Below are 22,181 nucleotides of genomic sequence, written 5' to 3'. Positions count from 1 at the left end.
ACGGCAAAAACAAACTTAAAAAAACCCAGATCGTTTCTTTAATTCCTATAAATTGGGAAGCCTTAATAGTAAAGAAAAAAAACTCGTCGGTAAACTTTGTGTTCGTGTTAACTCGTACTTGTAGCTCTTTGCCGCTTTAGTTTTGTGTTTCCCACAAATGATTTAGGCTCAGTCTTTTTCAGTTACAACCTCAGGTGCAGCTCAACAGATTCTCGAGGCATATTCTGAATACCACGGCAGCTTATGTCCTTATAAGGCAACACTTTTAGGAGATAACTTTTGTCTGTGAATCAACGCTGGAACCTGTTAACACTTGTCCAAATTAAGAGGAGCCAGTTCCTGTTCTCCAATGAAGCACTTGGTGTCAATGACAGCACGGCGAGAAACATCTGAAGGAGCCAGAGTTGAGGTGGGTTGTGACCTAAAACCAACTTGAGGGGTGACAGCTTGAGGTTGTTCCTATGATAATGCAATTGATCGGAAAAAACTATTGGGTATTAAAACAAGGAGTTTGAAGCCTTCACCTGCCAGAACTGCTCCTTAATATTTATTTTATTGCCAAGTTATCTATCTGGAATTCATAAAGCATCCAACCAACACCAATGAAACTGTCCTAAAATACCATCCCAGAGGTTTTATCTGCCCTGACTATACAAGAGTCGACTCGTCTGAGCCAGATGGGGCATTGCAAACGGCTTAAAACTGCTGTTTGCAATGTAATGTTAATGACAGGGGACATGAGACATCAAACCTTTAAACTCCTATATTTTATTTACATGAAACAATCCCCATTGCTACAAACAATGACTAGTGGGACAAAAAAAAAAATGCAACGGAGAAATCTGCTTTCCATCAAGCCCTGCATAACAGCTTCAAAATACAACCTACCCTAGACCGGTTTGAAATCAGATTATTGCAGGGTTGAAAACTGTCAGCCAAGTGAGCAGGTTCAGGTTCACACACAAAAACAAACTTCAGCTACGGTGTCTGCTTTTTATGGAGACAAAAACACTGCAAACAAAAAAGGTGGAAGACAGAAGTCGGAGTGACGGTATGAGTCGGAGAATATAGATAAATATGTCAAATATAGATTTGAATATCTATTACTGAAAACCATATACATAGTGCAAATACAAAGAAATGACCCTGTCCACCTTTGACCTCAGTTTTGAAGGTCTGCTTAAAACAACCACGACAGAACTATGGAAACTGACCAGGTAAATGAGCCCTCGGAGTTACAGCTTATGTTTTAAATAATAGAGCACGGGTCAATTTAATCCACACTCAGAATAAAATGACATCTTTTCCCTAAATGAGTGACTTGAACACAAAGGTTCCTCTTTCAAGCGGTGGTTCCTTCTGTGACCAGCAGCTCGTACGGCGGCTCTCGGCTCCTGCGCAGCACCACAAACACGCACAGCATTCCCAGCATCTGCAAGGAAACACCAGGATGTTTAAGCCGATTTAGCAAAGACGTCGTCGGACATTCCAACAGTGATGAAGGGAAGAAAGAAAGTAAACTTTTGATCAATAACATTTCCTAGGCGGCCACATTATATACTATATATGACCAGAGGAAAATGTTTTAGAAAATGCAGTACAGGAGGGAAAAAGTAAATATAAAAATTAATAAATAAGTAAAAAGTGCTGCAAATACAAAAGTAAAAAGAATACAAAGAATGTGCTTTAAAATGCTCTACTGTTAGATGACTAGACAGATAACATCTTTACCTGGAAGACGGCGAACGTCAGAGCAGCCCAGATAACATACATCATTATCTCCTTCATCTTCTTCACAACCAGTTCTTCACAGCCCTGCGACCAGCCCATGACAACACGTAAACACCAGTGCCGACAACATGGTGCCATTTTCCGAAGTCCACCTCACCTCTCGGTAGAGATCCTGTGGGCGGGTGAGGGTACCGTTGCAGCCCACCACAGAGTGCTTGCAACAGCTGAGAGGCACACTGTTGGTCTTGGACTCCTTAAACCATGGAGTGGCCTGCCAGTCCGAGTAGTTTTGAATTCCACAGCACTGAAGCTGAAAACAACAAACCCGCCCATTATAATGGCAGAACAAAAGGATTCATGCCGCCACTCCGTCCAGTCCTTCACTTACCTGCGTCTGGATGTAGTCAATAGCACGGCTCTGGGCGTTGCTGTTCGGGCCGTTGTACTGATCATACACGTTCTTGATCGACTTATTGACATCATCTTCGACCTGAGAAAAAGACATGTTTGACACGTTTTCTGAAGACAAAAGCCTTCCTGGAGTGTCCTTTCTATATTAAAAAAAAAAAAAAAATTAAGTCAAAGAGAGCCATATTGACTGAGAGGCAGCTCCAAAGGAAGAGAGAAGCAGGTTAAGCCAGTATTTGTTTGTAAAACGTGTCTAGATTCAAGATAAAAGCACCTGTGTTGACTTTACTTTTAGAGCTGAGTTCAAAGAATGTCACTTTTACTTGAAGAAAACTGCAATGGCTCAACAACGAAGCAAGAAAAAAGACTACTGTAATTTCCAGAGCCCACCGGAATATTAGCCGCACCCACTAAATTTAAGAAGGAAAATAGATCTTGCTCATACAAAAGCCGTACTGGTCTATAAGCCGTGGGTGCAGTGGCACCGTCTGTGCCATAGAAAGGTCGTGGTAAACCCGGCTTAAAGGAGCTTTTCAAAACTAGTTTTGAAAACAGGCTCCAGCACGGAGACCAAAAAGCATTGTTCTGAACTTGAATCATGAACTCCTCACATCTTTTATAGACATTAAAGCGCTCAAAATAAAAATAAAAAGCCTCTGATTTCATTGCCTCCAATTTCATCCGATTTCAGCCTATAAAAAAATCGATATATAAGCAGACTGTGAGAAAAAAAGTAGCGGCTTATAGTCCGGAAATTACCGTAGTTTACTCCAGACCGCAACTGTTTTTAAATCAAGAGGTAAAACTGCATCCCTGCCAAATGAAAGTGGAAAACGCCCCGTGCTTTTCAGGTGCCACCGTGATCGATGTCCACCACAAAACGTTCAGTAAACCATCGATCAGGCTCTGACAAGCCTTTGTGGTGGAGTGAAAAGCTGAGAGGCACTGAGGTGATTTAAAACAGAACCGTAATAGTCGAGTGATGACGTGCAATGCTAATGTGCAACCTTCTCACCTTTGCTCTGTAAACGTATCCAAATATCACGACAGCCACCTCGGTCACAAAGACCATGGAGAGAATGACGACAAACTGCGGATCGAATTTCAGGCGTCAGAGAGGGAAACGTGAGGCGATTCGCTCGCTCTTTAACCGACCGTGGTGAGTCCGCAGTAACTCTCTCGCACCGTGGCGCAGCAGCCGATCAGCCCGATGATGAAAAGGAGTGCTCCGACGCCGATGATGACCACAGCTGGGATGAGAGTGTAGACGTCCTCGAAGAAGTGATCGTAGTTATCGTACGTGATGAAGACGTAGGCGCCGACGTAGCAGAGGATCCCTGCAGCCGCCTGGAAGCCACAAACATGAACTGTTGATGTCAGCCTCACCTGGGGATTTATTTACTTCGCCAGTGAGACACCAACATCAGGTACATGGAGAGCAGCTACATTTCAAGGAGACATGTTCTAATCACAAACAATGTTATCAGCCTGACCTTCCTATTCACCATTCAACTGATGATTCAATCGATCTGAAGCAAGCGCCGCTGAACACTACATTTGGTTAATTGAAACCGTTGCAAAACACATGGCATCAACCGAGCCCTCATAAAGCCATTATGTAATTTTAATTAGCGGATATTGGAAGCTTGTGCACTGCACATACTATTCAAATTTACTGACATTATTTAACAGTGAAAGGGAGTGAAAACACATCAGATTATTAGCCCCTACAACACCTATTTATTTAGCCTGTTTATACTCAGAACAAAGCATCATAATCTATGAATAAATATTTAGAATACGTCAACACTCATCGACGATTAAACGGCTAATAATGTTAAGATTGACAGCTCATTTTATTCTGATAAATTCTTCTATTAAAGTACATGACAGATAGTGCTCAGTTTAAAAAGAAACATGGAATATGTTACTAAATTAGGTGACAGATAAATAACCATTGAGTCTTCTAGTTCAACAAACTAATACAACAAATGAATATGTACTTAACGCTTGAACTGAAAGTACTTGAACAGGAACCCTGTCGTTCAGACAGCACTCCTTCTGCTACTTAATAATTTAGAAAAAGATCTGATGCCTAAAACCAGGCAGGACTGTGGCCCTTGATCAGATTTCACATTTGTGGAGCTTTCAACAAAGGAATGTAGATTAGAAATAAGCATGAACTTGCAAGAGAAGATAAAACCGATATTCAGCACATTAGCATAGGACATTCTGTAAAGGAATAACTTGCGGTATCATGTTTGTTCATCTATTCAGAGCTCCACCTGCCATTACTTCTGTTAATGTCGGGTACAGAACATGGCCCAAGATACAGACTTTTAGATAATTTATTTTTTTTTAGACAAAATCATTCTATTTATTTCCATCAAAATACACAGTCCAACACCTTATTTCCCAAGAGACAGCTGGAAATCCCAAGATCTAATTTAACGACACTCAAGGAAGTTAATACTGTAGTTAAATATAAATGTAAATAGTCACTCAAACTCAAACACTCAAGACGCCAGTCCAGTTCTCAAACTTCAATCCACTGTTCTTGAATGTCATGACACTTTTTAAATTATGAATGCATTTTTTTTAAGTCATATAAATACAACTTAACATGTTTTTATCTGACTGAATCAATTTAATCAAGTACGACATTTAATAAAAATGCCAATGCTGTAAATAACTGAGAGATTCGACACCTTAAACGTAGCAGATGAATGTCAGAATAAAAAGGAAAGCCCTGTTGATAAACAGCATTAACTCGCTGGTCAAGTCGCCCGTTGAGGTTCAGACTGGTCAAACTACGAAAAAGAAATGTCAGAACTTGCTTAATTCTCCCCGGCATATGGGAAATGTCTATTAACTTACTAACAAACAGGGCTATATTTTCTCACTCGGTGAAAGTCAATCCTCCCTGGTTAAACAAAGGTCGACTCAGCCGCTAGCTCCAAAGCTAATTCAGCTAACATGGCGTTATGACGCACCATAAACACCAGCAAAAACCTTCCTACTTACCCAGAAAATCATGTTTAGAAAGACCAAAACGGTCTTCGATGACGTTATGCCACACTGCCCCATCTTCGTTGCCGGGTTTTGTTGTTTTTGGTGCAGGAAAAAGTGCGAAAGTTCCTAGTCGTTCATGTCCAGCCTGGTCGCTCAACTCCTCATCCCAACTGTGGCTCCGCAGCTCCGCCCCTTAAACAACACAACAACGACGCGCACACTCTTTTGGAGTAAGAACAAAACAGTTGATTCCATCGCATCAAAACACTACATATCAGTGTTGTTGTTAAATATCGTTTTTATTTTTTTAGCTAAACACTATAACGCGCAGTTAAGACCGATAAGGATGTGAGTTTGCTGCTATCTAGTGGTCAAAAGGTTTAGTTCACCTTTTACCAAATACAGTGGTACCGCGGTTCTGTAAAACCGATGAGACATCACTCCCGCTTTTCTGTAAATGTTTGCAGCATCACTCTCCTTGCAAAGTGATCCAGACAGAAGAAAAACAGACTGCAGAACACTGAAGAAAGAAACCTCATGAGCAACGCTTCACCGATTGTGATGCCTTTATTGAGTCACAATAGATATAGATAGATAGATAGATAGACAGACAGATAGATAGATAGATAGATAGATAGATAGATAGATAGATAGATAGATAGATAGATAGATAGATAGATAGATAGATAGATAGATAGATAGATGGATGGATTATAGATGCATACATAGATAGATGGATAGATAGATGGATGGATGGATGGATGGATGGATGGATGGATGGATAGATAGATAGATAGATAGATAGATAGATAGATAGATAGATAGATAGATAGATAGATAGATAGATAGATAGATTATAGATGCATACATAGATAGATGGATAGATAGATGGATGGATGGATGGATAGATGGATGGATGGATGGATAGATAGATAGATAGATAGATAGATAGATAGATAGATAGATAGATAGATAGATAGATAGATAGATAGATAGATAGATAGATAGATAGATAGATAGATAGATAGATAGATAGAGGTTTGAAACAGGAGTGAGTGTTACAGCACCGGGGGTATTCCGGGTCACATTCAGTAGTTCAGGGGATACATTATTTAGACAGAGGGAATTTAAACTGAGTGCAGGGATGCTATCACATTGAAGAAACCGGACTCGTACTAGGGCATTATTTATGTGGTCCGGGCTATTTCCACTTCAGCGTGGCTGAGAGGTTTTGTGGCAGACGAAAGACACTCTCTCACACTCATATGCTTTGATTCTTGTCCGCATAAAAACCGACAACAGTTTAACCCGTCTCTTTGCCGATGAAGCTAAAATCAGCATGGGTCCCAAAGATTTTGTCCCAGTGGCTGAAATGCGGTGCAAAGTTGGTGTTAGGCTTCTGATGGTGCACGTCGTGCTTGCTGGGTCCTCCATACATCCCGAAGGGAATCAGCCGCGAGGTTGACCAGGGGAAGTCGTAGCCACAGTGATCTTCGATGGACACATAGACGTGCACTACCATGAAGGCCCAAGTGGTGAGCAGGTGGCTCCTCAGGATCACCGGATTCAGCGTGGTCCAAAAGCCAACGGTCACCAGCTCCCAGCCCCCGAGACACTGCGTGGCCAGCGCAAAAGGAGCAGCGTATTTGTGATGGATGGCGTGGAAGGTGACGTAGAGCCAGCGGATCTTGTGGTGGAGCAGATGCCAGATGAAATATTGGAAGTCAAACAGCAGAAGGTTGCCGATGACTCCGCCAACCAGCTCCAGGAGGGTCGGGGCCTCCTCAGGCAGATCGATTGGAGGCCTCCACATCCACTGAGCCACCGATGCCGGCAGCACCAGAAAAACATGGTTGTGCAGAGTGACGCCGGCGCAGTGCAGCAGCGAAGAAGCTGATGGTCGGCGAGACGGTTGGATCTTGAACTGCTGCACCAGGGGCCACCGCTCACCCATCAGGTCACACAGAAGAAAAGGAAGACACAAGAGGAAGTAGGACGACACGGTCAGAACGACCGGGAAGAGTGGAGATCGCAGATAATCTCTGCACTGGAGCCTCAGCAAGTCCCACACTGGCTGGAGAAAATGATGGGTCTCCATGTGTCTTGTCCAAAGTTCAATGCTGGTTAGATTCATGTTGAAAAAGCTCAGGGAAAAAGGTTCAGTGCACAGTCGACAGCTCTGATCAAGACCTGAAGTGTAAGGCTGCTGTAGCTCACGGAATGGTGTCAAGTGGCGAGTGCACCAAATAATTCATTCATGGAGCAACTGGAAACTTTCTTAACAGATACAAACCAAGTAGATATATCTGTAACTCGATTGGTGTTTTTTTTTCTTCTTCTTTTAAACATCTATTTATGTTATATTTTTATGTGACAACACAATACGAATATAAAGTACTTCCAGGTTTACTTAAAGGTGCCTCTAAATAAAATAAATAACACATTAAAATAAAGCAAAACTTTTGAACAACAATATCTTTCAGGAGCGATCCTGACTAGATGTCACATGATACTGCATGAATAGTGTGTCCATACTAATAACGTTTTATTTTATTTTTTCTTTTTAATTTCAGCCATTTAATATTGTCTTATGTCCAAATGTTTTTAGTACAATTAATTTTAAAAATCTCGTGTGTCTAGGATGACGATGAAGTAGTTGAATTACGTTTACTTAAGTTAAAATTAGAATTTATCATTAATAATATCAACTCATTTCGTCACAAATCGATTACAAAAAATAATATACTCAAAGTCTGTTAAGAAAAATTTTTTTAAAGCACAATCTTCCACATTATTTTATAGTTGGTTTGTCATCATCAGCAACGTTTGTCCTCACGTCACACGGCGTGATGACGTAAGCACATCTGCGATTCTGCGCAGTAAGGACGAGAGCGCTGACAGGTGAGCTCCCCAGCTTCCCTTTATAAAGGGTTATTTAACGGCAGTTTTCCGCTTGTCTTTCTGCGTATTGTCAGACTGGTAGATGTTGAATCGAACGAGAACCTATATTAAGAATTGTGTCGCCATACATCGTCCTCACCGGGACAGTTCTACTTGCTATGCTAAGAGCTAAACAAATCTGTCACTTCTGGAAGAGTTGGACTTATTTTTTTCATATAAACCGTCGCTTGATTCAGAGATGCCGTTTTATATTTCGATGGGAGGTGTTGAGAATACGGTAGTTCGTGGTATAAATTCGACATCAAACGAAGATGTTGAGTTTTTATGACGCCGTTGATCATTGACTGATCAAAATGGACATATTTGTCAAAGGTCACTGTGTACTTGAGTCAAACATTGTCAGGTTCAGAGCGATGGAAACGCTGGTCCTGTGGTTTAAGCGCTGTCGTTTAAAATGTAGTGTTTATTGTTTGTGCTGGACTGGACTGATCTTGGCCCAATAACCGAAGTGCTGGATCCAACAACCTCGGCAGATATTGGGTCCTATGACTCAGTTGTTGAGCTCCAGTTCCAGGTCTGAACACTGGGCGTCAGAACTGCTGTGTCTTTTTTAAGAGTTGCATTCTTTCCCCAAATGTCTGCAGCAGTCACATCCTAAAGTGACGGTTTCTGTTATTCCAGGTGACAATGGAGGAAGAGGAAGAACACGACCCGAAACGGGTCACACAAACACAACAGCTGTGCCGCTTCTTCTCGCAAGGGAGACACTGCAATTTTGGAAATAGATGCAAGTTTGCACACATAAGAGCGGAGTCCAGAGTGAGCTACCGGTCCGACATGTCACCAGCTCTAACAGAGTATTTAGATCCCACCAGCGCCATGGCTCCACCTGCGGCTCACCGCCGGCCGTGTCGCTACTTCGTGGCGGGTCATTGCACCATGGACGATCGGTGCCGCTTCTGGCATCCACCAGAATTGTTTTCTTTAGGAGAGGTCACCCCTCGTCCGAGCGTGGCCCAGAGACAACCCCCGGCGCAGAGGAACACGCCAGTGGCACGGCCAGCCGAAACCAAGTTGAGCGAGCTAACGGAGGAACGGGCCAGGCAGCTGCGGGACACTGAGATCAACCAGCTGAAAAAGCGTTTCACCCAAGACCGGCTGATAATTCAAGAAAGCGACGACGGCAAGCTCACGTATTACCGAGTCAGAGTGGAGGCCACGGATCCAGACTGGGTATTTGAACCTTTCAATTGTGTTCTGTCATAAATGCAGCGGTAACGTGAAAATACTCCATCTGTTTTTAGCCGTTTGATTTAAAAGAAATCGACATCATGGTGAGCTTTCCAGACGATTACCCTCGCGAGGTAAAAACCAACCCGTCTCTGCTATGAATTCATGAAAATGAGAATTGATATTGAAGTTTTGGTCCAACTTCCCTGCAGATCTTCACCTTAGATGTTCCTCTGGACCAGGATCTACCTGCACTGATGGGAAGGTACAAGTTCCACCAGATCGCCAGAAACGCTACCCTAAACCATACATCCTGGCTGCTCTCACTACTCTTCTATAAACCTTTCCATTCACTCTGCCACTGGTCAGTCTCCACCCCGTCCACTAGGGATAGACAAAAAAAGTTATCGCAATAAGTGTTGTAATTTTGGTGATAACAATAAATATCACGATAAATACATTTTCATTCTATTCCATGTGTTGGACACTACAGTCTCTCTTGAAACTGTTTTATGATGGAACTTATCAGTGGAGTTTGTCTCCCACGTCATTATTTATGTTAAAATATAATAGTGAACTAAGTGTAGAGATGAGAAATTCAATGTTTCACGTCTCTGGATGAACCTGCTGTTGTGTGACAGACTGCTCTGCCAGCTTTATTTAGGGGTTAAATTGAGCCGTCTGTCTGCTGTATCTCATGTCTCTTAACAGTTGACTTGAACTATGGACCAGTCTGGACACATTTCCTAGATGCTACAGAAGAAATATTAGAAATCATGTGAAGAAATGATCATGTAGTCATATTCTATTCTCCAAATCATTATACAAACTGTGAGTCCTTTGTCTTGTGTGATGAAAAACCTTTTCACAATTCTCTCTCTGGTTGTTTTCCATTTCCTTATTGAAGATTTCACTAATACTTTGACCGCTTTAGAATTTGTTGATGGTCCCTAACTGATCCCAGCTCGTAGCATTAGCGCTGCATGTGAGAGTGTGTCCACGATCACTGAACCCTAATGGGGACGCGGAAGAGGACGCCGCCGCCAATACCAGAGAGCAGCTCTGTCCAATATCTATAATAATATAATAACTATTATCTATAATAATATAATAATATATAATAATAACTATTTTCACCAGGGTGTTTCGCCAGCGCAGTGGTCGCCTGCATGTGTTAATGTGAACCAAGGCAGATGGCCGCGTCAGGGAACCTATGAGGACCACTCCATCTAATAAAATAAACACAGATCCAGAGAGACTCAGAGTCAACCAGTGTCATGATCAAAGGTTCCCTGTTTCAAAAATAAGTTTAAAACTGTTATCATGAACCAAAGTCCACCACACTCTCCACAACTGTCACACGCTGTGTCGGCTGTCAAACGCGGTGGAGCCGCGAAGAGTGCGCTGTGCTGTCCAGCTGTGTGTTTATCGAATGTATCGTGAGATGCAGAATTGTCATGGTGGAGATTGTGTTTGGTGGTATATCGTGTACGGTAAGTTATCGCCCATCCCTTCCGTCTACACTCCCCTCCTCGCCTCCCTTGGTCTGTGTCTGTTGTTGATCCATCACCACAGATATTGAATCCAGCGTCAGGTATATTATGGTGCGTGTCTCCTGTGTGTCTTCAGACATGTGCAACAGGCTGCTGTGGAGTGGCTCCAGGCGAAACATGCGACCAATCAGCTGATGGGGAAAGTGGAGCTGATCTTCAGACCTTTTCTTCGCTGGCTGGACCGCAGCATGGAGAAGCTGTTCACCGAGGGCGCGAGGAAGGTGGGAGAACCAAGGAGCTGATGAGAAACATCTTCTCATGATGTCCTCTTGTGACCCTGCAGCTGAAAAAGGACATCGATCTGGAAAAAGCTGGACTGCAGTTCATCACGTATCAGGAGCTGCAGGCCACAGTGAGCGAGGACTCTGGAAGCAATCGTGAAGAAGACAAAGACGGAGTAGGTGAAAAGACGGATGGAGACGGCAACGTGGAGGGCGAAAGTACAGACCAGCAGGAAGGTCTGGATGTTACCGCCGGTCAGGAAGCGGATGAGGAACTCTCCGACCTGGTTGAAAACATCAAGATCAGCAACATCCGGAGAGGAACGGAGGTGAAGCTGCTGGGCCTGAGGCTCGGGGAGAACACGGCCACCGTGGTGACTCAGCAGATCGCAGTCTGTCTCCAGTGTAACCGGTAACAGCAAACTTCACGTCGCCAGTCGCTCCAGAAAGCTCACCTTCGTTGTCCCCGCCACAGATGTAAGATCACCGCCGACCTGACGCTCTCGGGCAGGACTCCCTGCAGCGCTCAGTGTGAGAAGTGCAGCGCCAGCATCAGAGCCGCCTTTAGACCCTGCATGCTGCACCACTACTGCGACGTCCTGGGGTACCTGGACCTCCACAACGCCACCCCTGTGGACCTGGTTCTTCAGGATTGTGACCTGAATTTCAGCTGCCTTAACTGCTCCAATGAGATCCCTGTGAATGTGGGTAACCATGTTGGAGAAACACACCATCAAGCATCAAGCAAAAAAAAAAAATATTTTTTTTTTAATATTCTAGAACGTTTCTTACGGTCAGATGAAGGAGCTGAACTGTGAAAGCTGCCATAACAAAGTCACCTTTTTGGCTGAGAGCACAAGGTTCCAGTACATTCAGCCACGACCCAACAGAACCGGTAAGAGCTGGTGAGGTTTGGAGACACTGAACACCACTGATGTCCGTGTTTGTGGGTCAGGCGCCAGCTCCGCTACAGTCGGCTACAAGTCGGTCCGAGACCCGGCGGTGCAGAAAGGGAAGCCGCTGCCTGAAAAAGGAACGTGCAAACATTACAAACAGAGCCATCGCTGGCTGAGGTATCGCTCTGACACTTTCACTTACTGGAGTTAGTCGGTCACGCGACCTTGAAGCGTCTCAGTCGGGATGTGTTCGTCCTCAGGTTCCCCTGCTGTGGTCGGGCTTACCCCTGCGACGTCTGTCACGATGAGAACCAGGACCACCCGATGGAGCTGGCCTCCAGGATGATCTGTGGATACTGCGCCAAAGAGCAGGTGAGACTCTGCCTGCAGGGAGTTGTGGGAGCAAACGTCACCCTGTTTCTGCTCTTCATAGCCATATGGAAACGGCAAACCATGCGTGAGCTGTGGCAGCATGATGACCAGGGGCGCTCGCACCAGCCACTGGGAGGGAGGACTGGGCTGCAGGAACAAAGTCAAAATGTGCAGGTACGTTTTCAAACTGTGGGGAGATAAAGTGATCTGCTTTATTGCTTCAATCTGACTTTGTCTTCAAGTTTTGTCAGTTTTTCAAATGACTAATCTTGATGCTACATTGCACTTGTTTATACCTCGCTCCTGGTTGCTTTTCTCTTGTAGAAATGACCGTCAGAAATACGCCAACACCAACAAGACGGTGTCGAGAAAGGCCAGTGAAAAGAAGTGAACGGACGAACGAGTCTCAATGGAATAAACTGCTCCACCAGGTTGGACTTCTGTCAACGTTTGATCACGTGAACCGCTCCTAACAATCACTCAGATCCTTCGCCACAAGTGCAATTAGTGTGGTCGGACGCCAATATCACCATCAGCCATAACATTATGACCACCCTCCCTTACACTCGAGGTGTCAGACGTAAAAAAATTAAAGTGACTCTTCACACTGTAGACAATGAAGAGCTGAGAGCGTTGCAGTGCATTATGTGTCTTGTGTAAACAGCGGGAGGCATCGGTTAGAGACACAGTGAAAAACATCGGCCCGTGTAGAAGCAGTTCAAACTGCTGTATAGACTCAAAAACATGCGAGAAGTCCGTCAGGTGTGATGAAGTCCAAGCTACACGACCTCAGATAGAAACGCTGACTCATCAAGATTACAAAGTCCCCGTCCCCTCTTCTTTGACGTCTACTTTTGGTTGGGTCCTCCAAGTCAGAACTGCAGTTCCCGGTCTGAATGGTGCACACATGGTGCAGTGTCTCAAAGAAAACAAAGTAATCCCTATATCTGACTGGACGAGGAAGCCATGGAGGTCCACGTGTCTGGAGCTCTCCAGTGTGCTGGTTTTACTTGGTCTGGGTCAGTGCATTTCACGGGAGGCTTTGGATGGTGGTCATAATGTTCTCGATTTACTGACTGTAAAAACCTGCCATTGTGCTACATGATTGAAATAAAGAAGCTGAATCCAGTCCAATCCCAGTGTGTGTTGGTTCTCCTCAACGTGCCTGCAGACCTCTAATCTCCTCTGCGATTGGCCGAGCTGCACCAGGGCAAAGCCCCCTTTCTTCTTCTCCACTGCATAAAAGGGAGGACTTCCCCCTCCTGGGTGGACCAGAGGGCAGGATGGTGAACATGACTGATCTGGATCTTGGGCCGAGCAGGGCTTCTGGGCGTCTGCTGCAGCCGCTCTGGGACCACCTGCTGCTTCACCACCAGCCTCTCATCTCCTCTCCACTCTTCCCGGTTTTACTGGCCTTCTCCAGCTTCGTCATCTTCAGCACACCGTTTGCGGTCCTGGACCTCCTTGGAGATCGGGTGCCTGTGGTCTACAAGTACAAGATCCAGCCGGACCGGAAGCCCACAGTGCGAATGATGGTGCGGAGCTTCTTGGTTTCGGTGTACAACCACGTGTTCTTCGTTCTGCCTGCCGTGTTCCTCTCCACCTTCGTGGTGCCGGCGCCGACGCTGCCGCTCGAGGCACCATCCGTGTCCGAGGTCTTCATGGACGGCATGGCTGTTCTCCTCCTCTTCGACACACAGTACTACATCTGGCACTACATCCACCACAAGAACCAGAAGCTGTACCGCTGGGTCCACGCGGTGCATCATGAATACATGGCTCCTTTCTCCTGGTCCACCGAGCAGCTCAGCATCCCTGAACTGATGACGGTGGGCTTCTGGAGCAACCAGGACCCCATTCTGCTCAGGTGTCACCCGCTGACCACCATGTGTGTGACGGTGTTCAGCATCTGGATGTCGGTGGAGGATCACATCGGGTACGACCTGCCCTGGACTCTCCACCACCTGGTGCCTTTAGGGCTGTTCGGAGGGGCACCTGCTCACGACATGCACCACCAGAAGCCCTCCAGCAACTTCGCTCCCTTCTTCAGCCACTGGGACAGAATCTTTGGCACCGCCCTCCCACTCAGGAAGAAAAAACTATTATAAAAGAAAAAAAAAAAAAAACTAGTTACCTGGATGGAACTCCAGTTCTATGAGTTCATGCAAAGCCCTTTTTATCCCTGATAAGGTGATTCCTTATGTGAAGTCCGTTGTTCGAGGGCGGAGCGTGAACAAAATAGAACTGAATATTGAATGTTATATGAATATTTTCAATCGTTTCTAAATTTCTAAACAGAAAAATGCCTTTGTTTTCATACTCTGAATGTTCTAATAAATGTTTTTCAGTGAAATAGTTCTGTGAAGTATAATTATGATGCGCCACATTTTGGAAGGATTTCACAATTCATCGATGTTATCTGGAAAGGATTTGGAGATTGGAGCGTCACAAATCTTCTTTCAGTATTTTCCATTGGGGGTTTTCAGCAGCAAGACTAAACCTGGTAATCCCCCCCGACCACACTGGTCCTCTTCATTCACCACATCCATCAACCTCATTGGTTGACGTATCTTCATCTCTGACTCTTCTAAATCTGCCTCCTGAGACTCAAAGCCTCATGTGAAATTTTAACACCAAAGAAAAAAATAATAAATTGCATTGCATTCTGTTTCAGTGCCATTGAAATCCTATAAAACTTGTCGAGTCAGTGCTAAAAAATTATCCAAATAAATAAATAACACATTTATTTATAAAGGTTTAAAGGATTTGGAGTATTGGAGAGCTGAACAAGACAATACCTCGCTTTATGCGAGGCACTTTACATCCCTCCAGAAAACAGCTGTAAGTGGACTCCATTTTTTCTGTTCCATTTTCTATTGAGCATTTGAAATCTGAATCCGCAAGGTTCAGGAAATTCCATTCCATTTGCATCATTTTTTAAAAATTCTCATTTGAGCTGCCTGATAGCAAGGACCTTCAGGGAGAAGCACTTTAGGATTTAGAATAAAGTTTTGTTTTCAAACACCTGCAGGCCACTTCCAACCAGCTGAGTCAAAGGGGCCGCAGTGTTTCTGTTCATGCCAAACAAGCAGACACTGGCGAACCAGTCAGCTGGAACAAGCAGCACCAGACTGATAACAGTCTCCAGCCACCTGACTGGTGAGAGGATGGTTGGCTGGAACAAAAACCTTCATCCTTTGAGGACCTGTTTGAGACCCCTGCTGCACACCATCCTACAACAGAACTGGCCACACTGTGGCATGACAGAACCTTTAGTCCCCAACAACCATAGTGCTGCAGTATCTTCCTCCCTAGGTGGAGCATCAGAACTGTCCTTATGTTCAGCCTGAGTCAATTCACCTCTCCCAAGCTTCTGAGAGCCACCAGGGGCTTTTGCTCTCCCTCTCAGCTACCCGTTGGGCAGGTAGAGGTCACAGGTTGGTGGCGCCATCAGCCTCCAAATGAAAAAGCCCTTTGGCTGTAGCCCATGAAATCCATCCTGGAAACATCTAACCTTTCACATCTGACACCCCAAGAGAACTGAGCAACAAACCAAGCTGAAGAATGACTCCACATCACCATCAGGTCCGCACACAGCCAGCTGAACTTTCCTCAAGCTCATTGCATAATAACGCTCTGCATACTTCCCTTGTAAGCAGCTTTGTCAACAAGAAGTTGACTTGACTGTGAGCAGGTCAGACCCAGAACAAGTCGGGATTACAGATTTCCTCCTGGAGAAAGTGCTGAGTCAGACTCGAATGCAGATTTCCTTTCCTGGTGGAAGTGCTGAGTGGCCGATAAATCCCTCGAACGTTCCAATCCTCATCATGAGGGCAAAGCTTCAGACAGCTTGGAGACCAGGCTTCAACATGAAGAAGAGGAAGACAACCACTGACTCTCATATAAAAAAAACATTTTTAATACTTTAAAAATAACTAATAAAAAAGACATCAGTGCAGACTCTTGTTTAAATATTGCACAAACATGTTGGCGATCTGTCCCGTGTTTTCCGTGGGGTTCAGCTTGGTGTAGCTGATGAACTGGCGCCGCAGCTTCCGCAGCTCGGCCATGTTGACGTTCCTTGTCAGCTCGATGTTTGGAAGCAAGTCAAGGAAGGAGACGCCAAAAAGACACGTTCTGATGGGACCAACAGGAGACGCCAGCAAAAACAACAAAGTTGGAGTTGACGCTGACTAAACTGACCTCAGTGACCTCAGTGACCTATGGATCAATTCACAGTGGGAAAATAATGGGTGCAAACAATTTTACCGTAAATGCTTCATATTTTTCTTATACTTTTCTTAACTTTGTGTAATGCCATAATAAGTACCAATAACCAGGCTTTTATTATTCATTTGGAGAGTGCGCATTGTTCAATGTTCAACTAGAGCTATTATAGAATACATGAGTATAATGTAGTATTCACTCAATGATGCATATGTATCAGACATATTCACTTCATAAGTTCATATCATCGTAAGTTCAAATCCAACAAGCAAGATGTTGTATGTTCAAAAATAGCCACAAGCGATCACGATTCCATTTGGATCAGCACGAGGAGCAACCGCCACCGAATTCAAAAGGACCACAAGAGGAAGGATATCTTTTCTGTAGCTCCAGGAACCGTGACCAGATCCCCGGGAACGCTGGTCTTCTGGGCATTAAAAATGGCCTGAAACAAGTCAAATGCCCATCATGAGTATGAAATCTCCCATCATTCTCGCCGAGCTGAAACCACACACACACACACACACACACACACACACACACACACACACACACACACACACACACACACACACACACACACACACACACACACACACACACACACACACACACACACACACACACACACACACACAGCTATCCTTGTGGGGACCGTGTGAGGTTTCTCATTGCCATAGTGCTTCCTCTCAGCCGAAACCTAACACATGGCTCAACTTCACCAGGACTCTGAACCAAACTGAAACCTGGTTATAATGACCTTGTTGGGGTCCAGCAAAAAGGCCCCATAAAGGCATAAAGGTCCCCACAATGATGGTGTTTTGTCAAGATTTGGACCCCACAAGGCAGCATGAACAAGTACACACTCACATGTTTCCATTGCTGTCCTTGTGGTTACATTGTGAGGTTTCTCAATGACATAACCCTTTCCCCAGCCTCTCACCCTAAACCATCTAGCACAACCAGCTAAGCTTACACCACGAAACCTCTACACCAAACTTTCACCCAATTATTATGGCCTAGTTATTTTGAAATCCTCAAATTGAGGTTTGGACCTGTGGGGACCGGCAAAAGGTCACCACGAAGGCATGAGGTCCCAACGTTGGATAGTGTTTTGTCAAGAATTGGTCCCCACAATGCAGGACAAGCAAGTACACACACACAGTGAGTGAGCTTTTCTTTCAACCTCTGGTATCACGATAAATTCAACGCTGCCTGTCAATGTGGAGACTGAACATATGAGGGAAGTGAAGTCATCTCGAAAGTTTGAACGTGACATCGGAGCGTCTCACGACATAGATAATAATATTTATGAAACTGAGGAAGTTGATGTTCACGCTCACCGCTGCAGTGTCTGATGCTACGAGACACATCATCTGCACTTAAGCTAAACACAGGCTGCTGGGGGCGGAGCTGCAATCACACTCTATAACAAAAGAACTGACTCCTTAAATGCTTTATGGATTTCGGGTAAATGAGCTTCTAAATAAGCAGGTGCAAGAAAATCAATGAGGCGACGTACCGTTAAAACATCCTGCGTCATTTTGTCCAATTCGTACAAGAGATTTGCCGAAGACAGCGATTGCTGCGGAAGAAAAGAAGGAGGGGGTTCAAGCGCATCATGATACACCTCTAAAAAGGTGTTTTTCTCACCGTTTGCGTAGACTGATTTGGGGGCGGGGCTTTTCTTTTAAAAAGTGCATCAGAGATGGCGTCAAACGGAAGCGCGTCGTCCTGCAGGATGGTGAAGAGAGGACTGTCCCAGCGGTTTCTGGAGTCCGGAGCCTCAAATCTGAGCAGCAGCGCATCAAAACTACAAAGGACAAGTGAAATTGAAATTGAATTGAATTGAACTGAATGAAGCTTTATTGTCATTGTACCACAAGTTGTACCACAAACGAAATACTCCCGTCCAACAAGACATAACAGGGAGGACAGAAGTAGCGATCACAGTGAGAATAGAGAACATGAGGCAGGAGGAGGGAGAGAAAAGCAACTCCCAAACTATGCTCCTGTGAGTGGGGGCGCAGTGTGGGTTGCGGAAATAAAAAACACCTCAGCACACGAGCACATCAAAGACACAACAACAGAACTCAAGGACTGCACATATCGGAGGGAAAAGGCAGTTGGGATGGGAGGACTCCCAGTGCAGATGAGGGAGGCGGCTGCCATAGAGGCGCCGCCATTTTTCTGCGCCGAGAGGGAGGGAGGCACAGTGGGGGCCAAAGAAGACAACCTTGAAGAGTCAGTGATGGGAATGGAGGCGAGGGCGGAGCGGCTTGTCTGCAAAACTTCCAGGAGAGTTGAGCGACCTTTGGAGGCCGGTTGTATCTGGGAGCCAATGAAGATAACTTGTTTTGGGTCAGGCTGATGCTGGAATTTTCTTCATCTGCCCTTGAGTCTCCTGGTGGCTTGTTCCAATAAATGTGAGTGTAGTGGAGTGACACAGGCACTAAATATGAATATCGCTCAACATGAATAGGACTGTTGAATGTTCATTTTTTTTACTCACATTTCCTGAGTAAACTGTTCTGAAGGGTCTCTGCTGCTGTTCCACGATGAGCTCACGTCACCAGACGTCAAGCAATAAACCTGAGAAACAATGTCATGCACCGTTCACCACGAATAATGACACTGTCTGCTGTTACTGATGCGGTCGTCCTCACCAGGCAGTGAGGCGTCTGCAGGTGCTTCACGACACAGAAGAGTTCGTAGCGGTAACCTTGAGGAAAGACATAAAATGACAATCATCACATGCAACAAAGTGACACTGCAAATTTTGGCTCTTGGAATGATTTCAATAACTGTGAAATTCTTGCTGCACAAAGTGTTACAAAAGATAGCAAAGCTTTTTTTGTGCTGTGCCGCTTTCTATTAAATAAATACATAAACAAATTACCTTTAATGTAATTAAACGAATCCAAAATAACGATGTCTTCCTTGTTCAACTTTCTAAATGATAACAAATAATAAAAAAGGACAAAGATACGTTAGATTTAAGGTGGATAAGTTCAGGAAAGATGGTTTTATACACACAAACCTCTCGGCTTCAGCTTTCAAGGCTGCTCGGACTCGTTTCTCCTCCTGGGAATCTGAAATTATAAACATCTTAAAATGAGAAAAGCGTTTTTATTCCCCACCATATCAGACTTTCAGGTGTAGATGTTTTTTAAACACAGTCAGATGTGTAGAACATAGACATGTGTTATTGCTAAAAAGAACACACACGTTAGCACTTAGCATCAGAGAGCTTCACCCACCAGCGTAAACAGCGTTCTTGTCCACGCCGAGCGACTCGTCCCCAACAATATGAACCTTCCGGTCAGTGTTTAGTTCAAAATACTCCTTTAGTTCTTTTGCCCGTCGACTTTTACCGCTACACGGATAGCCACACATTAATATGAGCGGCATAACTGGCGTATATTTTACCCAACAACTCCAGCAAACATGCTTGACCCTTCACCCGGATCTGATTACCACTAACATGTACCACATCTTACCAACAGGAGTCGCTGAAGATAAAAACACAAACGAAATGCATTATTTTTTCAGGGTTTTTTTTTCTAGTTTTCAGTCCTTATTAAATGTCCTTTTTATTTCACCTTCCGGATTATTTACAGTTTGTATTTTATCAAAAGTACAAATTTAATGTGTTGATTAACTATGTATTACGCTGACGTTAATTTGTCTATTTTATCTCGTAATGTTAACTGCATTCATTTAATTAAATTTGTTGTTTTTAATCGTCGTTTGATAGTTATTTATCTTTATAATATAACCAAACAATGACAAATAAGGCAATGTAAAAAATAAATAAATAAATAAAAAAAATTAATAATTATATATATATATATATATATATATATATATATATATATATATATATATATATATATATATATATATATATATATTTTTTTTTTTTATTTTTTTTACATTGACTTATTTGTCATTGTTTGGTTTAATCTATCTATCTATCTATCTATCTATCTATCTATCTATATCTATAGATAGATAGATATCTATAGATATATATATAATGGCATGCGAGATTGCTTCTCATCCTTTGTCAGAGTGATACAATAAAAAATAAAGTTTCACTTTCAGACAGATTTATTAAGAGACAAAAGAACCAAGCAGAGTTGATACTTGTAAAAAGTAAATGACAATAAAAAAGAAACAAATTTATTGGCACATTTTTTACAGGAACCATAGAATATGAATTAGAGGTGCAGGCAGAAGGTCCATCAGGTGTGGCCCTGAAACCTGCTGGAACACAAGAGGTCAATGAGCCACAGGTTTTTGAGACAGTGCTTATGCAAGCGTGGTAGTTGAGGTTCCTGCCTTGCGATTCTCAGCGCGAGGTTGAGCCACGGCAGCTCATACAGAGAACCATCGTGGCCTTTACTGTGGACATAGGCGGCCGACCCCACCAGACTCCTCTTGCCCATGAAGTGTCCTAAATTCAGACACATGAATGACAGATGAACTCCAGCAATCCAAACAATGAGACTTACCTGATGCCCAGAGGTTCCATCTGGGACTGATATTGGAGACTTTAGTCCTTATCTTGGTCTTCTGGAGAGTCATCGAGGACATCACAGCGACGCAGGAGAGGAGGATGACAGAGGGGAGAAGTCCCACCCTGCACATTCTCACAGAGAGATATTGGGCTTTTGAGTCAGGTTCCAGCAGAGGAGGTCTTTTACTGGTCCACCAGAATGGACGGGGTGAAGATATATTCAGGGAGGAGGAGCTTCTCATGCTAGTGGGATGAGGTCATCCATCAAGAGCAAGCAACACCAGGACAAAATGACATGAGTGTCGGTCACGAATTTCAAGTGAAAATACTGAAATTGGGATTAAAATACTTGCATAGATATTAAGTCCATATATAAGGTCAAAATGATGAGATACTATGTCAAACTACTGAACTATGAACTAAAAATATTGGTTGGTTGGTGAGGGCAAAATTATCCAAAATATATGCAAAAAAATTGACAATATTAAGTCAAGTATAATCTATAAAAAAAAAAATCTAAGACAGAGTCAGAGGCTAAGAGCCACACTGTGTTGCTGAAAAGAGCCGCACACTACATGTAAGGCTCACCTGAACAGCTGGTCATGTGACTTAGCGGCAGTATAGCGGTTAAAGCACATCCCTGTGCGTCACAAGGTTGCTGTCTCTTGTGCATTTATTTTTAAAATTCACACATTTTACCGTGATCCTCCTCGAAATATCAAGCGGCGTAGACAGAAGTGTGTGCCCCATTTATTTTACTTTTACATTTGTTTCACGTGACTCATGTGTGAGTGATGCTGCGGACTGGAGCGTCTCATCTTCACTCCACCGAATTAAACAGACTTCACGACGATCAACAATGAATGATGGGTGAAACACATCCCATACGTTTAGTTTAGGGAATGACAAAGTGAAACGTGGAACTAAGTCTTGTCAATCGTGGATCTGATGATGGTCCAACTCTTAGGACCGCGACTCACATCGGCACTGAACGTGGGCTTGGAGCACATGCAGCGAGGTTTATTGTTTATGTTTCAAAGTTAAACACAAGTCAAAGTGTTTGAACAATATTTTGTCGGAATAACTAATTTTTTCGTCTTATTTCCTG

General features: G+C 43.9%; 5 protein-coding genes across 7 annotated transcripts; 2 read left to right on the top strand and 3 right to left on the bottom strand.

The window, feature by feature from the left end:
* Positions 1-748: 748 nt before the first annotated feature.
* Positions 749-5,373, bottom strand: tspan3a (tetraspanin 3a). Its single transcript, XM_053884672.1, has 7 exons — positions 5,164-5,373; positions 3,295-3,486; positions 3,155-3,229; positions 2,120-2,221; positions 1,889-2,041; positions 1,732-1,815; positions 749-1,432 (listed from the first exon to the last, which is right to left on the bottom strand). Exons 1-7 carry the CDS (start codon positions 5,224-5,226, stop codon positions 1,343-1,345), a joined length of 759 nt encoding a protein of 252 aa, XP_053740647.1. The 5' UTR covers positions 5,227-5,373; the 3' UTR covers positions 749-1,342.
* Positions 5,374-6,454: 1,081 nt separating this feature from the next.
* Positions 6,455-7,249, bottom strand: ch25hl1.2 (cholesterol 25-hydroxylase like 1, tandem duplicate 2). The gene has a single exon (XM_053886821.1). The coding sequence runs from the start codon at positions 7,247-7,249 to the stop codon at positions 6,455-6,457; it is 795 nt and encodes a 264-aa protein (XP_053742796.1).
* A 771-nt stretch (positions 7,250-8,020) lies between these two features.
* On the top strand, positions 8,021-13,473 carry si:dkey-24l11.2 (uncharacterized protein LOC100034462 homolog). 2 transcript variants are annotated; one of them, XM_053886687.1, is made up of 12 exons: positions 8,021-8,052; positions 8,734-9,285; positions 9,357-9,416; positions 9,495-9,547; positions 10,912-11,056; positions 11,119-11,468; positions 11,532-11,760; positions 11,837-11,951; positions 12,012-12,129; positions 12,213-12,324; positions 12,386-12,498; positions 12,649-13,473. In XM_053886687.1, the coding sequence occupies exons 2-12, from the start codon at positions 8,740-8,742 to the stop codon at positions 12,713-12,715; spliced, it is 1,908 nt and encodes a 635-aa protein (XP_053742662.1). In that variant the 5' UTR covers positions 8,021-8,052; positions 8,734-8,739; the 3' UTR covers positions 12,716-13,473. The 2 variants fall into 2 exon arrangements, with proteins under 2 accessions (XP_053742662.1, XP_053742661.1); XM_053886686.1 differs by lacking the exon at positions 8,021-8,052 and adding an exon at positions 8,178-8,626.
* Positions 13,474-13,607: 134 nt separating this feature from the next.
* Positions 13,608-14,664, top strand: ch25hl1.1 (cholesterol 25-hydroxylase like 1, tandem duplicate 1). The gene has a single exon (XM_053886688.1). It carries the CDS (start codon positions 13,608-13,610, stop codon positions 14,430-14,432), a length of 825 nt encoding a protein of 274 aa, XP_053742663.1. The 3' UTR covers positions 14,433-14,664.
* Positions 14,665-16,211: 1,547 nt separating this feature from the next.
* kti12 (KTI12 chromatin associated homolog) lies at positions 16,212-20,019 on the bottom strand. 2 transcript variants are annotated; one of them, XM_053885784.1, is made up of 9 exons: positions 19,812-20,019; positions 19,592-19,643; positions 19,451-19,503; positions 19,218-19,273; positions 19,064-19,143; positions 18,205-18,364; positions 18,074-18,136; positions 16,928-16,996; positions 16,212-16,418 (listed from the first exon to the last, which is right to left on the bottom strand). In XM_053885784.1, exons 1-9 carry the CDS (start codon positions 19,960-19,962, stop codon positions 16,275-16,277), a joined length of 828 nt encoding a protein of 275 aa, XP_053741759.1. In that variant the 5' UTR covers positions 19,963-20,019; the 3' UTR covers positions 16,212-16,274. The 2 variants fall into 2 exon arrangements, with proteins under 2 accessions (XP_053741759.1, XP_053741760.1); XM_053885785.1 differs by lacking the exon at positions 16,928-16,996 and having other exon boundaries at positions 16,413-16,536.
* Between the last annotated feature and the right edge of the window lie 2,162 nt (positions 20,020-22,181).

This window comes from Synchiropus splendidus, chromosome 14, assembly GCF_027744825.2.
Source record: "Synchiropus splendidus isolate RoL2022-P1 chromosome 14, RoL_Sspl_1.0, whole genome shotgun sequence".
Lineage (NCBI taxonomy): Eukaryota > Metazoa > Chordata > Actinopteri > Syngnathiformes > Callionymidae > Synchiropus > Synchiropus splendidus.
Note: the sequence above shows the minus strand (reverse complement) of the source record. Positions and strands in the feature narration are given on the sequence as shown.

Coding starts and splice junctions, on each gene's coding strand:
- tspan3a (XM_053884672.1), bottom strand. CDS start 5,226: ATGGGGCAGTGTGGCATAACGTCATCGAAGACCGTTTTGGTCTTTCTA. Junction 3,487..5,163: donor TTCTAAACATGATTTTCTGG/GTAAGTAGGAAG, acceptor TGTGGCTTCCAG/GCGGCTGCAGGGATCCTCTG. Junction 1,816..1,888: donor CACAGGATCTCTACCGAGAG/GTGAGGTGGACT, acceptor GGCTGGTCGCAG/GGCTGTGAAGAACTGGTTGT.
- ch25hl1.2 (XM_053886821.1), bottom strand. CDS start 7,249: ATGGAGACCCATCATTTTCTCCAGCCAGTGTGGGACTTGCTGAGGCTC.
- si:dkey-24l11.2 (XM_053886687.1), top strand. CDS start 8,740: ATGGAGGAAGAGGAAGAACACGACCCGAAACGGGTCACACAAACACAA. Junction 11,057..11,118: donor TCACCGAGGGCGCGAGGAAG/GTGGGAGAACCA, acceptor GTGACCCTGCAG/CTGAAAAAGGACATCGATCT. Junction 12,325..12,385: donor GATACTGCGCCAAAGAGCAG/GTGAGACTCTGC, acceptor TGCTCTTCATAG/CCATATGGAAACGGCAAACC.
- ch25hl1.1 (XM_053886688.1), top strand. CDS start 13,608: ATGGTGAACATGACTGATCTGGATCTTGGGCCGAGCAGGGCTTCTGGG.
- kti12 (XM_053885784.1), bottom strand. CDS start 19,962: ATGCCGCTCATATTAATGTGTGGCTATCCGTGTAGCGGTAAAAGTCGA. Junction 19,504..19,591: donor TTGAAAGCTGAAGCCGAGAG/GTTTGTGTGTAT, acceptor GTTATCATTTAG/AAAGTTGAACAAGGAAGACA. Junction 18,365..19,063: donor GAACAGTTTACTCAGGAAAT/GTGAGTAAAAAA, acceptor TGTCCTTTGTAG/TTTTGATGCGCTGCTGCTCA.